Source organism: Lygodium microphyllum, chromosome 15 (assembly GCF_053477565.2).
Source record: "Lygodium microphyllum isolate KBCC chromosome 15, Lygodium_microphyllum_v1.1.10, whole genome shotgun sequence".
Classification (NCBI taxonomy): domain Eukaryota; kingdom Viridiplantae; phylum Streptophyta; class Polypodiopsida; order Schizaeales; family Lygodiaceae; genus Lygodium; species Lygodium microphyllum.
The window spans coordinates 136,873,367-136,889,596 of NC_141149.1; the positions used below are offsets into that span (position 1 = coordinate 136,873,367).

Genomic DNA, 16,230 nt, shown 5'->3' on the forward strand with positions numbered 1-16,230 from the left:
GAAAATTAGACATACGGAATGAGAGAGAGAGAGGGGGAGATAGTAAAGAAAAAAATTAGAAACAAAAAGTGGAAAAAAGAGAGAGAAATATGAGACAGGAAATGTTGAGCAAAGCAACTTCGAGGTAGTGAAGCTATCGCAAAACAACCTAATGTTTGCGTGTGCAGAACGCTAGTAAAGATAATAATCAAAATAGTAATAAGAGACAAAAGTTCACCCTTTTTTGTTTAGCCGGAGTGTGCTACCATATTGCATGGCAAAGAATGCATGTTAATAATGTCAATGGTAACCTTGCGAGCTTTGCGTGTGACGCAACAAACCAAGGTTTTGCTGGTCGACTCGGAACCTACTGCTTAGGTTTATTAGAGTTAACGACTTTTGGCTGGTATGTCCTGCCTATTTTGGCAGGTCCAAGAATATTACCCTCGAAGAAGATGGCGTCTACAAGATCACGGGCCCTCTCGCTGTACAGGAAGCTCTTGCGATCCTCTCGCACTTGGCCTGGCCCAGCTGAAGAGAAGCGATACATCTTGGTAATGTCTTCTGTGAGATGATATAACGCCATTCCTTGTTTGAGCGAGAAGTGAGACAACTCTATCCGCTATAGTGCCGATGAATTAACTACAATTGCATGTGCCAAGTTCCATACATACCGAATGATGATTTTATTGCTACCAGCTGTTTCAAATCAATTCAAATTTGACTCTTGCCAGTAATCTGAAACAGTCTTTATATAAATAATCTGAATTCACAGGGTCTTTGCTTTTAGCAGGGATAGGCTTTGTGGTCAGTTCTCGCCAAGGAAGGGATGATGATAAGCCCTCATCCTGATCTTTGGGCGTATTGCTCTTGGCTCTGATGAGGGCAGCAGTTCTTGCCGAAGCACTTAAAATTCTGGTTGGGGGCAGATGGCTGCTTGTGCAAGATCGCACTCAACCAACAAGTCCAGACCGTTAGGTTTGAGATCAACCAACAAGCCTAGACGTTTACGTTTGAGATTACTCTATGCAAGTCCACTAGGTTTAGCTGTTTAGCAGAAAGTCACAATGCTGGCCTCTGTGCCATGTGGATGCAGCACGGATATTAGTATGCCTCCTCTGTGTCATGTGGATGCGGAAGTCTGTGTTACGGTATCCATGCATCTCAAACATATCTACCCAAATAAGCCTCCCAAGAGCAATGGCATTGCTAGTTTAGTAGAGATCAGGTAGTGGTGTGAGGATGAGCAATGGAAGTGAAAGAATCAAATTGCTGAACACTAGAATGAATGAACAGTGAAAGAGAGAGCACTAGAACTCAAAAAATGAATGAATAGGCAATCGAATCCAAAATACAATACAATAGATGTACTATACAAATTGCATACGTGAATGGCACGTGTGGTGACTGGTAATACCTCCAGACTTACTCTCTCCAAGTAGATGTGATCTAATGTAACAAGAATGGAGGAGTGGAGTATATATGCACTTTAGGCAAAACCCGAGGCTCACCCTTGAGTCTGGGAGCTAGCAACACTTTGGGTCACCACCACATCCCAAGGGTTGGTGTCTCCATACCACTAGTCCACACCATCTTGGTGTATAGATGTGTTCGTTAACAGGCTAAGAGTCCAAGAGTGGTTTTCACACGATAATGTGTACAAAAGGGCATTGAATCTTATGAATAGGACTCAATTGCCCTAACCCGGAAGGGTCCTTTGTACATTCGCGCTAACTCACTTCATGACCGTTGTGATGACCAATACTACTAGCACCCATCCGAATGTCCAAGCATGTAACACCCAGCCTGCCCCTGGTTATTCTCACTTGAGTTTTGTACAGGTTGAAAGAGATCTAGCTGTTCATGTATTCATAGCGTATCGTACATATTCTACCTTTTGTATTTAGCATTCATTTTCTTCGTCTCTAGCAAGGCGAAAGAGACTACAAGAGCTAGAGGTCCTGATGGAGATGAGATGGGGGATACTAGCACTGTATGAGTCTATTACAGGACGAGTACGAATACCAGGAGGGTTGTCAGAGGAGATTGCTAGCACCATTGGAGTGAAACAGGGATGTCTGCTCCATAATTGCCAAGGGTTTTTGAAACAGGAGGTATGAAACAGGTTTCATTCAAGGTATAAAAAAGTATAAAAGTTTTATATACATATACTATATGACTCATGTAAGATAGAAAACACAGATTGACATTATTCATTATTCTACACAATGCAAATAAACATTTACCATTGCACCAATATTTGCATGTATCGTGTTCTACTATCCATGCCCAACATCAATTTTAGTTGTAAAAGGAGCCATTGATATATGCAATCATCATGGATAACAACTCAAAATAAAACTCTAGCAATTAGTGCCAATATCCATGCCAGCATATTAAGTAAATTCATGATAAACAATGATTACAAAAGTCCCAAAACATTTAGGGTGTGGCATTTGTGAAAGTTCAAAATAGGTGTTTCATACGTTTATAAAACACCTAGGTATGAAACAAGTTTCTTGGTAACTATGGTCTGCTCTCACCTGCCCTATTTGGCCTTTATATTGACGAGATATCACATTACGTTGATAGATTCGGAGGGGAGGGAGTTGGCTTGGGGGGATATTGATACCCACATTATTGTATGTGGATGACATAGTCATCATCTCCAGCACACTGGAGGGATTGCAGCACTACTTAGATACACTACAAGCCTTTTGTTAGGATAGAGATTTCACAATGAACGTTGGGAAAACCAAGGTTATGGTGTTTAATACTTTCCTCTAGTGGATTCCGCGATTAGTACCTTATTTCACATATGGAGAGGAGACAGTGGAGATGGTTCAAAGATATGTTTGCTTGGGGATTACATTTTCAGGGTCGAGATTCACTTTGAGAAGGGCAGCAGAAGAGAGACTAACACGAGGCTATGCGGCTCTAGGATCGATGGAGAGCCAATGCACACACATATAGTTTTAGGAGGCTTGGACGAAGCTTTGGCTGTTCGACACTTTGGTCACACTAGCACTTTTGTATGGGCCCCCTCGTATGGGGATCGAGCCTCTGCCACATAAGGAGAGCTACACTGGATCAGCCATTACCCAAGGGGGAGGAGATATATGAGGGTGGAAGCAGATGGTGAGACCCTTAGTACTGATGATTCGGAGTAAGCCCTCTGTACCACATAAGATTATTAGAGTAGAGATGGGAGCACCAACCAATGTGGGAGAGTTCCTCTTCGAAATAGTGACTTTCTTGCATAGGCTTTGGACCTTGCCAAGACAAAGATACTCCTAGCTCGCACTGGAGTCATCTAGATAGCTAGCATTACAAGGGGATACTGAGTGCTAGTATGCTCAGAAAGAGGCATGGTTACGTGAAACCAGCCTTCCTCCTCGGATAGGGTGGTAAATCCTTGATTACAACTTAATTACAGCAGCAAACAATAAATGCAAATCTGAAAATACAAATTTACCTACTGATCTTGGACAATGCACATCTGATTGGCCCTAAAATTGACGCTCCTTTCGGTATTTCTTTAGCGTTATTGAAGAAAAAGTTGACTTACAATGGGATTCTCCCAATCCCTTTCAGTATTTCCACTCCCCTTGCTGTCCAGAGTGACCGGCATGTCTTCAATCTATTTTGCCCCTTGATTCGGGCACTCAATTGGCCTTCACCCACTTCATAGACGATGGAAATGCCCCAAATTCAATGGCTGGCTAGTCCTCCACCTGAATTCAGCTGAAATTCACCTTCAGCCTTGTTGAATCCAAGTCTTGGAGCCTCCAATTAGGGTTTACAGTAGAGAAATTTGCAATTTCTTAGCCTCCAAGGGTCCAAATGCTGAGATCTTCGGAGCAAGGCTGTGAAATGGCTGGGAGATGAGGGGGAAAGCTGTAGAGAGAGAAAATTCAGAGTTTTGTCGCGAAGAATGACTGAAAATCAGTCAAGTGCAGCTGTTGCCCTGCCACAACAGCATGTAGATGCAAAGAACTGAAGAAAAATCAGTCATTTACTGCTGTTGCCCTACCTCAACAGCCTATAGATGCTATCTCCTGCTATTGATTGGTCTTCTTTTGTCCCTGGCTGCCTTAGAAGGTCCTCCAATGACTGCAAATCAGGCCAACAACCTCTCCTCCCTCTCTCTTGTAGGTTGAATTTATAGAAATGCCTCTCTCCAACCTCTAAAGACGTTTTTCAGTCTTGCACGGGCATTTTTCACAAGTGGCAACCTTTTCAAATGGTTTTTTCAGCATTTTTTATAATTAAATATTAATTTTCAGTCTTAAAATATTGAAAAGTAATCTAATAATTATTTTCGTGCCCTGAAAAATAATCAGACTGGCCAATAATTAAATTGGCTAGGCAACTTCCATTCTCTAGTGTCTCTACGCCATCTTTGACCATTAGATTGGCGTTAGGTACCATTAAATGCCACTTCTCTAGTGTCACCAATTGACACTTATGACCAAATGGATGACCTAGGCCAACAATTGGCACCAGATATCACCAAGTACCTGTGCGGCATAACTTATAGCAACTTTTGCCTTTGATATCCTGTGATTTCTTCAGGTTCCAGGCTCGTAAATTTACTTTAACCTCAGTTGCACCTCACATGTGCATCATTTACTTAATCATGTGATTAAAAATTAATCCACATGTTAAGTGACTTTTCAAAAATACATGTCCTCATGACATTACGACTACATGGATTACACATGGATCACCTCCCACCACTACAATATAGCTTGGATTGCCCTCACTTGGAGCTTAAGGCGCAAACTCCTTCCCCCGGAGAACAGATTGCTAGCTTTGTCAAATCGAGCCAAAGATAGAGGAGCACTACTTATACAAATGTCTAGTGTATTATGAGATTAGAGGGCACTTCCATTGATTGTTTAGAGAGGGATTTGGGCCACTATCCAAGGTGATGGATTTCCAAATCAGAGATGTCTCGGCTTCTTCTTACAGGAGCTACGCTGTCATAGAGAGCACCTGTAACGGACCTAGGAGTAGAGACAAGGAGTTGCACACCAGCATACACTCATAGAGTTCTACAAAGCATGGACTACTCCCTCCACTCTAGAGTCCTCATCGGACCGGCTAGTGGCCCCTCCACAAGAGACCACCCTAGACATAGCCATAGAGAGATGTAGAGCTCGTCGTCCACACCCAACTAGTCCATGCCCATGCAGGAGGCATCATCTATAGATACATAGGATACTACCTCGTCATTGGGGGACCATACCTGGCTACTTCAACTTTGCTATGTTAGATAGACCCATGAGAGATATCTTAGGATGAGTGCCTCCTGAGCAGTTCCACATTGTATTTGGCATAGACATCATTTTGTACTCATCAGCTATGTGGTGTTTGTTGTTTATTTTCCATTGAGTTAGTCTTAGCATTAGATGACAGCTATTTTGGGACTTGGAACATTTTGGTCTCATAGGTTGACTTGGCCTTTTGTAGACATTAATACAACTTTCTTTCTTTCTTCTTTCTCTCTCTTGGTGTTCGTTATTTTCTTTTAGTTTGGCCATACGCTTCTGCATCGCTGCACTCTGACAGCAAGAAGCTCCATCATTGAAAATACAAAGTTAAAGAGCTCAAACCAGCAGTAAAACAGGTCGGCCAATGTAGAAATAACTGTGCCTAGTATGCAGTAGGTCCAGGAGCAGCAAAACACAGCAATTTTGAGACCTAAAACAGTTAATAACAGCAGCACAAAGCACCAAAGTGAGTAACACTAGTTGTTTGACACCCATGTGAATGAGCAATGAAAGTAGAAGAATCACAACTGCTGAACACTGAGAGTGAGAAGAATGAAAAATGAAAGAACTCAAGGACTCAAACAATGAATGAATGGGCAATGGAATCCATAAGACAATACAAGAGATGTGCCTTACAAACCACACGAGTGAGTGGCACGTGTGACCAATAGTACCTCTAGACTCCCTCTCTCCAAGCGGATGCGATCTAATGTAACAAGAACATTGGAGTGGAGAGTATATAGAATCTAGGGTGAGATTAGAAAACAAATGAGCTAGTCTTGAATAGGCTGCCCAATTGCCCATAAGGCATCCTATGCAAAGCCTAATAAAAAGCCTAACACCCATGAAATCTAACCAAAAAAAGATGAGCTACTGCCAATTGGTTCCAAAAAATTTAGCATCTCTTGTGGTATTTCTTTTCACAGAAATTGATTACGATTGGGAAAGGCTGAAGCTTTGAGAAATTAGAGAACCTTTCATAGAAATTGATTACAATTGGGAAAGGCTGAAGCTTTGAGAAATTAGAGAACCAGGCCAGGAACTTAGAATCCGGAACTTAGAATCCGTCTAAGTTCCTTCAGTTGAACTTCCCCTGAATTGCAGCAAATCAAGGCACAATCCCTACTAATTTTGAAACAACTTGCTGTTTTTTGCATAACCACCATTAGAACCAAAAGCAATAAACTAACATGCCAAAAATTCCAAAATTGTCTCGACCATTCCAAGGCAAAGTATGCAAGAATCGAGCATGAATAATGCCTTAAACCAAGATCCATGGATATACATCTCAAATATCCCATACAAATGTACATCACCTGCACATCTCATGTAACCCATGCAAATGTACATCTCTTTCATTGCAAGCAAATCTACATCGCATATCATGCAAATGTGTTGTTTCAGAGCCTAGGTACAAAGCATACACATCTACGTACCAAAGCACAATGACTAGTACATTGAATAGTGATTCTCCAAGGAGAAATATTGGTAGAATATTGTACCACGAATGAAACTGGATTCACAATTGAGTCTACATGAAATACATCAAGATAAAGTTGCAACACTTAAGGATGATATGCAAGGTCACCTTGCTTCATCCATTCGTATCCATGTTATGGCAATCGCCTCATCCCAAAGAGAATGAGAAAAACTCTGATGCTCCAACATCAATTGAGTCATCTTAGGCATGGTCTAATTAGCATGCTCCACTACAGCGTTCTCAGATGGTGTATTCAAATGGGCTGCAAAACTTAGGAAAAACATAAAACAAAACTAGTCGCCAAGATCAACACCTACACCTCAAAATCTTAAAAGTCGTTTGCAAACTCTTTCCAATCATAGAGGTTGGAGTGTGCCTCACTCTTGCACTCCAAGAAATACGGCCACATATATCTGCTAAAATCATCAACAATCAATATCAAATACTAGGCCTTCCCAAGGGAGGCCATGCCCATGAGTCCCTAGAAGTCGTCTAACTTTCCTTATGCTAATTCTATACTAGGTTCTGTTAGCGATCAGAGCACCTAGTTGGGCAGCGAGTCGGACTGCAGTCAGTGGGACTGCCACGTGGCATCCGACCTGTTTTTGACAGTCGGCTGCATTTAATACAGCCGACCTGCATATTTTGGCGCCTAGTTTTCTGGCTATTTATAGCCGAGATTTCAGCAGTCTTTCCCGACTTCTGTACGCAGGTTTCAGGTTGGAGATACGTGCAGATTCCATCTCTGTTCGCAGATTTCAGATAGGAGATCATGCAGACTGCAGTGGGCTTCGAGGTGAACAGCAAGTTGCATCGTCGAGGTGGAGACACGCAGTCCCGTGCACTGCGCCCGTGTACATATCTGCATATCTTTGTATACAACACACTTATATAGCAAATCTTCATCTTCCACTGTCTCTTTCTCTCTCCTCTCTCTGCGTTCTCTCTCTTTCAGTCTTACGCTTCCGCACCGCTGCACTCTGACATGGTATCAGAGCAGTGTAGAAGGGCTGACTGAGTGAAGAATCAACCTGAAGAGGAGTTTCCATCGCGACACAAGGCTGCGTTTCCAGCGTTTAAGGGCGAGTGGGAGGGTTGCACCTTGGAACAAGGCTGAAGCGAGCGTGGGCGCGTGGGAAGGGAGTCTAGTTGGTGGATTTGTTGCTGTTCGCTGCTGTTTGAAGAGGAGGAAGGCTGAGTTTTCAGTCTTCAAGTGCAGGTTTTGCTTTTTTCATCGCCTCCGGCGGGTGAAGAAGGTTCGGGACGCGGAAGAAAGAGCCCTAGCAGACTGCGTTTTCACAATCAAAGGGGGCTGCTTTTGCGTTTGTGAAGGCATTACAGGTGAAGATGTCTACCGAGATTGACTTGGAGTTCCGGACGATAATGGACCGGAAGGTGCGTGTCTTACCGGCTCTTCCCGCAGATCAAAAGCTCGATGGCGACAATTACCGCATTTGGCGCGTGATGATGTTGGCCATCCTTGAGTCCTACGATTTGGCGGAGCTTGTACAGGAGATCGATCGGCCCTCGGTGAGAGATAAGTCTAAACTCTCTTCCGATGCTCGTGCGGAGTTGGCCAAGGCACAGTCTCACTGGGACAAACTGAATGCCCGGATTCGTTCTTTTCTTTTTCTGTCTTGTACTACAGCCGTGATAGCCCACATCGAGCACTTGACAGTGGCTCGGAAGATATGGTTGGAGCTTGATCAGATGTATAATCGGATGACTCTTATGAAGCAGGTTTCCTTGGAGGTGCAGATGCGGACCTTGTTCGTGAACAAGTCTTCTTCGTTGTGGGAGCACATCAACAAGCTTAGACAGCTTCAGATGTAGGTTCAAAATGCGGGGAAGCCGATTTCCTCCGAAGACATGGTGATCACACTCTTGTCCCAGTTGCCGCCACGATTCGGTGCTTTCTACTCCGCCCTTATTGCTTCGGGGCGTGAGTCTACTCTTCGGTGGGAAGAGCTAGTTCCTATGGTCTTGGACCAAGAGGAACAATTGAAGGGATATCATGCTTCCAAGTCGGAAGCCTTGACAGGTCAAGCCTCTCAGAAGAAGGGGAAGGACCAAAAGAAGAAGAAGGAGGACAACAAGTCAAAGAAGGATAAGGACAAAGAATCCACATGGCATATTTGTGGAAAGACTGGCCATTGGAAGAAGGATTGCCCTGACAAAGACAAGAAGGACACCAACAAGAAGGACACGAAGGATTCTGGAGCGGTGGATGCACCCTCATCAGTTGCGTTTCTTCATCTAGGTGTCATTGAGGACTCTACACCGAATGCTTCTGATCCTGCGATGACAGCTCCCCAGGCTCGAGAGTGGATCGTGGACAGTGGTGCCTCCCGGCGCATGACTCCTTCATCAATTGGTGTTGCCCAGCTGCGACCTTCGCGTGGACAGATTCTCATTGGAGATAGCTCTTCGGTGTCTATTGCAGGACGGGGTGAGATGCAGCTTATTCCAGATGGACGTGGTGGTACCCATACCTCCGAGGTCTTGCATGTGCCAGGTTTAGGGTATCATCTACTTTCGGTTCATAAGATTTGTTCCCTTGGACTTTTGGTGGAGTTTGACAGTGATTCGGTGCGAGTCCTTGATCGAGCGTCGAGGAAGGTTCTCTCATCAGGATATGAGGAGAACGGTATCTACAAACTGACGTCGTCTACCACCCTCCCTACTCTTCTTCTTACCTCTCAGACACAGTCAGAGCTATGGCATGCTCGGTTTGGTCACCTCAACTATGATTATCTTCGAAGGGCGTCACGTGGACAGCTTGTTCGAGGGTTGCTGGACATAGTGGTGAGCCTGCAGCCATGCGTCTCCTGCATTCGTGGGAAACAGCATAGGGATGCGATTCCCAACAAAGCTTCGCGGCGGTCTACTTCACCGATGGAGCTTGTATCTACGGATTTTTGTGGCCCTATGAGGAACGAGTCCTTGAGAGGAATCTCGTACTTCATGTTGATCGTAGATGACTACAGCAGGATGACATGGGCCTATTTCTTGGCGTTGAAGTCGGAGGCCTTCTCTCACTTCAAGGATTGGCTTCTCTTTGAGGAGTACCGATCGGGCTGGAGATTGAAGACCTTGCGATCCGACAAGGGTGGTGAATTTGTTTCTAATGAGTTTGCTCGTTTTTGTGCAGATAAAGGTATTTACCAGGAGTTTGCTAGCACCAACACTCCTCAAGAAAATGGTATTCTTGAACGGAAGAACCGAAGTGTGATCGAGATGGCATGCATCATGATGGAGCACCGACAGACACCTCAGTTTTTGTGGGTCGAGGCTGTGGCTACTGCAGTCCACATCCTTAACCGATCCCCCACTTCGGCCGTTGATGGGATGACACCTTTTGAGGCTTACTTTGGGACTAAGCCCGATGTTTCTTATTTCAGGGTTTTTGGGTGTGATGCCTATGTTCACATTCCCAAAGCTCATCGTGATAAATTTGAAGCAGCTTCCCGAAGACAGGTGTTTGTTGGCTACAGCTCTCAGTCCCAAAGCTATCGTTTGTATGATCCCGTCAAGCGGGATGTGTACTCCAGTCGAGATGTGCGGTTCGTGGAGGTTTTGGCCATAGCAGCGGGTGAGGAGCATCCCGTTCTTGGAGATCCAGGGGAGAGTTGGGCTCCCGAGATAGTTCCTTTGGAGCCCGCGCCTTTTGATTCCGATTCTGTTTCTGATTCAGAGTCTACTGTTCCACCGGTCACCCCCGAGGAGTTATCACCGGTGGATATCCCAGAGTCTTCAGTTGATGGCGAGAGACGAGGAGAGGTCCGGCCTCCTCCTCGTTGGGCCCGTGACACACTCCGTGATTCAGGGATCAAGGGGGTCCCTGAGGAGTGGGGACCGTAGGATGGTCCGCGGCGGTCACGGAGGCACCAGGCACATACTACGGAGCTTGTTTGCTCTAACTATTGTTTGATGACCCGTGTTATGCAGGATCGAGAGCCCACCTCCGTGAAGGAGGCTTTACAGTCCCCACCATGGAAGAACGCTATGGAAGCCGAGTTGGAGGCTATTGAGAGGAATGACACTTGGTCACTTGTGCCTCGCCCCCCGAATAAGAAGGTGATTGGCGTCAAATGGGTCTTCAAGACCAAGTACCTTAGCGATGGTTCTTTGGACAAGCACAAGGCTCGCCTTGTTGCTAAAGGTTTTGCACAGCGCCCAGGGATTGATTGTCATGATACTTTTGCCCCCACTGCTCGTATGGCGACTATTCGAGCTGTTCTTGCCTTGGCTGGCCATAGGAGATGGCCTGTCTACCAGTTGGATGTGAAGTCGGCCTTCCTCAATGGTGATTTGAAGGAGGAGATCTATGTAGAGCAACCTCTTGGCTTTGGATCTTCAGATGGGAAAGTCTACAGGTTGAAGAAGGCCTTGTCTGGCCTCAAGCAGGCTCTGCGTGCATGGAACGAGAAGATTGATTCGTTCCTTCAGTCACAGTTGGGATATTGGCGTTCCAAGGCCGATCCGCAGCTTTATGTCCACACTTCCGAGGCTGGTTGTGTGCTTTTTGTGTTGTATGTTGATGATTTGATTGTCACAGGTGATCATGCACAGAAGGTCAAAGAGACGAAGGCAGCTTTACGTGAGACGTTCGAGATGACAGATTTGGGTCTACTCCATTTTTTCTTGGGCCATGAGATTTATCAGTCTCAGAGGGGGATTTTCATCTCTCAGCAGAGATATGTACAGGAGCTCTTGGTTTCTTTTGCGATGGAGGATGGTCGACCATTTCTACTCCTATGGATCCAAACTGGAAGGCCACTTCCCATTCAGCTTTTCCCATGGTGGATCCTTCCCGCTATTGTCAGTTGATTGGATCATTGATTTGGCTTCTCAACACTTGTGTTGATCTTTGTTTTGCTGTTGGGCTTTTGGCAGGGTTCATGAGTGAACCTCAGACGGTGCATTGGTAGGCTGCCCAGAGGATACTTCGGTATTTGAGGGGGACATTTGATTTAGGGATTCATTATCTAGCAGGCACAGGTGGTTCAGATCTTGTACTTGCCGGTTCGAGCGACTCGGATTGGGCTAGTGATGTGGACCACAGGCGGTCTACAACAGGTTATTGTTTTACCTTGGGTGCAGGTGTTATCTCATGGAGTAGCAAGAAGCAGCCCACGGTAGCCCTTTCGTCTACTGAGGCGGAGTATCGGGCCGCGTCTTCCACCACATGTGAGGCTGCGTGGCTTCGGAGATTGTTGGAGGAGCTTGGCTGCCCCCAGACTCGTCCTACTTTGCTGCAATGCGACAATGAGAGTTGCATTGCCTTGGCAAGGAATCCTGTTTTCCATGCCCGGACGAAGCACATCGAAATCCAGTACCACTTCATCAGAGAGAAGCTTCTGGATGAGACCATCACTGTGGAGCACTGCAAGACGGAGGACAATCTTGCAGATTTGTTTACGAAGGCACTTCTCCAGGCTCTACTTCGGAGACATGCCAGATCCCTCGGGCTTCTGCCCCGCCTAGGCTCTGAGAGGGGTGTTAGTGACCAGAGCGCCTAGTTGGGCAGCCAATCGGACTGCAGTCAGTCGGACTGCCACGTGGCAGTCCGACTTGTTTCTAACAGTCGGCTGCATTTAATGCAGCCGACCTGCATATTTTGGCGCCCAGTTTTCTGGCTATTTATAGCCGAGATTTCAGCAGTCTTTCCCGACTTCTGTACGCAGGTTCCAGGCTGGAGATACGTGCAGATTCCGTCTCTGTTCGCAGATTTCAGACAGGAGATCGTGCAGACTGCAGCGGACTTCGAGGTGAACAGCAGGTTGCATCGTCGAGGTGGAGACACACAGTCCCGTGCACTGCGCCCGTCTACATATCTGCATATCTTTGTATACAACACACTTATACAGCAGATCTTCATCTTCCACTGTCTCTTTCTCTCTCCTCTCTCTGCGTTCTCCCTCTTTCAGTCTTACGCTTCCGCACGGCTGCACTCTGACAGGTTCTAGAATTAGGTTCTAGGCCTTTTGCCATTAGGATTAGCCAAATCCTCATAATTTTTAGATTGCTGCCTATTAGACAATCCTTTGCCTTATGCACTTTCCTGTGCACATACAAAGCATTTATTTGCAAAAAATAGTTCTTTGCATCTGACATCAATTATCCAAGTTTCAAGTGATCCATTCCGCCGCTTTTTAGCATGAGATCATACCTTTGTACGGTTCTCAAATTTTGCTTCTTTTATCCTTTTGAATTGCCCTTACATTCTTGAAGCCATAGGCTTTTCATGTAGTAAAGGATCTGCTGTACATTTTGTCTCAACTCTCTATCAAGTGAGACATATTGGTTACAATTGTTTTTATTTAAAAATCTTGAAATTCCTTAGGCAAACCACAACAATACTTCTCCATTTGCTTGGAGAGAAGCATAAATCAATTAGATGTGACTAGCAATAATTCTTTCCAAACGTTATTGTACTCTTCCAAAGTAGCATTCTATGAAGCATGCGATTTATGCCAAGTGATCATAACGTCCACCTCAAAAGTACTTGTCAACCATGTTGAAGAAAAAAACTTCCTTAAATTGAACCCAAGTGGATGGTGCTCTATTGTGCATCAAAAGGGAATTCTACCACTACAAATCATTACCCTTAAGGGATGTGGTGGCCTTTTGCACTTTCAATGACTTAATGAAGCTATTGGTAGAGTAAGTTGCATCAAATTGCTGAATGAATGTTTCAGCTTATCCTAAGTACCATTGAAAGTATCAAATTTACAACTTTCCCCCTTTCTTAAAGTCTTTTGCTAAACCCTATGGTGTCAAGTTGCCATAAGTAGGTGGCTGCAAAAATGGTGCATTTGCTGCCGTACCCCCTTGACCAGCATTGAACATAGTATTTTGTGGACTATTCACAATCCTATGTGTACCAAAAGTACCAACAACACTGATGAATATTTTGGTTTGTATGTCGGGCACCATACCAATGTGACAACTAGTAGCTGCCATACTAGGATACATCTTTCTAGGCGTTCCATGTATTCTTGGTTGAACACTGCATACATTTGTGCCATGGATGCCAAACGAGGCAATACTAGGATACATCTTTCTAGGCATTCCATGTATTCTTGGTTGAACACTGAATACATTTGTGCCATGGATGCCAAAAGAGGCAATACTAGACCAGCCATAGCGTGAAATACGGATCCACCTCCAAAGTATTGGGATATCCCACATTTTGAGACATAGCTTGATGTCCCAAAGGCCTAGAGTATGCGTGACCAAAGTTGCCATGGATTTCTAGACCATCTCCCAAAGCAAAGATTTGCATCTGCTGATTAGATGCATTGGGTGTCACGAGGACATGAATTTTTAACTTAATGCTCTTTGGATACTTAAGTTGTGCACATGTGAGGTCACAGGTGCAAATGTGAGATTAGTCTTAAATGATTTAATGTCCTAAACTAAGGTTTGTGGAAAGTTTCAAGACTTTTTAAAGAGGTTAGGTATTTAAAATTGAGGCTGGGCACCAGTTAATGTTATTTTGAATGAGGGCAAGGCCAAAGGACTAGGCAGCTCGTTTTTGCATGTGGAGACCCCAATGAAAATGAAAATTTGCGAAATGTCAGGTTTTGGATTACTTTTGGGCTGCATGCAAGTATGTCTTCCATGTTGGGCTGTTTTTCTCCCATTTTAGGCTGTTTGGGACAGATCTGACTCAGTTGTGAGTAGGGAGATAGGTGCTGAAGCTTTAGAACAGCAGGGCAACCTGATCTTGAGCAGATTTTGGGGCTATAAACAGCAGGAAACTCCAAGATCAAGGTCATTGACAGTTGTTGGTGCAGAAATTTGAAATTAGGGTTTTGGACCACAGCAAAACCCTAAAAACAAGTAGGTGACCTTCTCCATCATCTCAGCAAATCTGAAGGTATTTAGCACTGTTTTGCTGAATTCAGAAATAATCACTATTGTAATTGGAGTTTATTGGTTGTCTTGAGAAGTGTGCTATTGAATCTCAGCCATTCTCAACCATTGAGGTTTTGCTCAGCTGTTTTAAGGTGGACAGCAGTGTTTATGTTGTCAAAACCCTAATTTAGAGCAGAAATTAGGGTTTCTCAGCCACCTCAAAGTGCATGCCCATTAAATAGAACCCTAGAGATCAGAGCAGCTGTTGGAGATGGAAGTATTTACTACAGATCTAGTGAAGATTGGACATCTACATTGGAGTTGACTTGCATGTATGTGTACTAGAATCAATTTATGCCCAAATTATGTCAGAATTAAGAGGCAAATTGGATCTTGATGCAGTTGGTCATCAGTGAAAGCCAAATGTAATGCAATTTAGAGAGAGATTAGTATATATCTCAGACTTCAGTGTACTATGAATTCAAGGAATACAAGTTAAAGAAATACTGCAAGGGGCACTAGTTTTGTGGCCAATTGAGTGTCAGCTGTCCAACTTTAATTTATTTCAGATATGTGAATTTATTTGCTTCTTGTCATTAGTGTTAAATTAGGTCATCCACCTATCCGAGAAGAAGGTTGGTTTCATTGGGTGCATTTTGAGGTTGTCCCACATCTACTTTTAGTGTTACATGCTGTCCCAAAGCATCAAGGCATGCTTTCCCTTCTTTATCCTTGCTGCCGCATGCCCTAGCAAGATGTGAGTCGTTGGTAAGATACCCACTACTGCCATAAGTTGAGCTTAGAATTGGGCATTAGAATCCTCTTCCTCTCGCTGAAATTCTGCATTTCAAGGCATTGAAGTACCAACTTCATGCCCAAAATCAGCATTTTGAGCATGCTGCCCATGCTGATGGCCCATTCGAAGATTGGGCAATGCATTGTTTCCATTATGTTCAAATTCCTTTGATAATGAAGCATCATCATATCATGATTCTTCAGTACTTGAAGACATGCTTGCTGAAGTTTGTGGCAGCTAAGAATGAATTTCAGCAAATTGCTTGTAATTGTGGCTTGCAATTAGGTGCTTTGGGCCCACCTACTCAAAGAAGTTGATGTATCCTCGCAATGGAAACATGAAACCAGCCTTAAACCAACCTATCTTTTTTGGAAAGGGTGGTGGAACCCTCTTTTACATAGATTATGACAAGCAATAAATGCATAAAATAGTAACTCAAAAATTCAGCACTTTATCACTTTGGGCTACATCGACCTCAAGAAAAGAGATGAGCTGACATCGATTGGCCCCAAAAGCATTGGTGACCCTTGTGGTATTTCTTTTCACATCAATTCTTAAAAATAATTACAGCTGGGAAAGGCTGAAGCTCCAAGAAATTAGAGGATCAGGTCGAGAAGTTGGAATCCGTCCAAGTCGTTAGAATTTGCCAATTTTGGGCAGTGCTTGTAATTTGTTTGGTGTGGACACTTTAATAAGTGAGAGACGGAGAATTTATGTGCTCCTCAGTTCAACTAAGGTCTTGTTGAAGCTGCTACCTTGAGCTAGAAGAGCAGCTTGCACCACCAATCCCTGGCTGAAGATCAGCCATTGCTCAGCTTTGTCTACCAGCACTAGTG

General features: G+C 44.3%; 1 protein-coding gene across 5 annotated transcripts in view; it reads left to right on the forward strand.

The window, feature by feature from the left end:
- The first annotated feature begins 246 nt into the window (after nucleotides 1-246).
- The window catches only part of LOC148025121 (uncharacterized), a 39,439-nt gene continuing 23,455 nt past the window's right edge, over nucleotides 247-16,230 (forward strand). For 3 of the 5 annotated variants that reach the window (XR_015693404.1, XM_087694835.1, XM_087694837.1), the window contains exon 1: nucleotides 288-533. Coding sequence is in view for 4 of the 5 variants with exons in the window: in XM_087694835.1 (XP_087550961.1) it covers nucleotides 435-533 (99 nt within the window). In the remaining variant the exon portion in view is untranslated. Of the gene's footprint in view, nucleotides 534-16,230 lie in introns of all 5 variants that reach the window. The other 2 variants (XM_087694836.1, XM_087694838.1) reach the window with 2 other exon arrangements.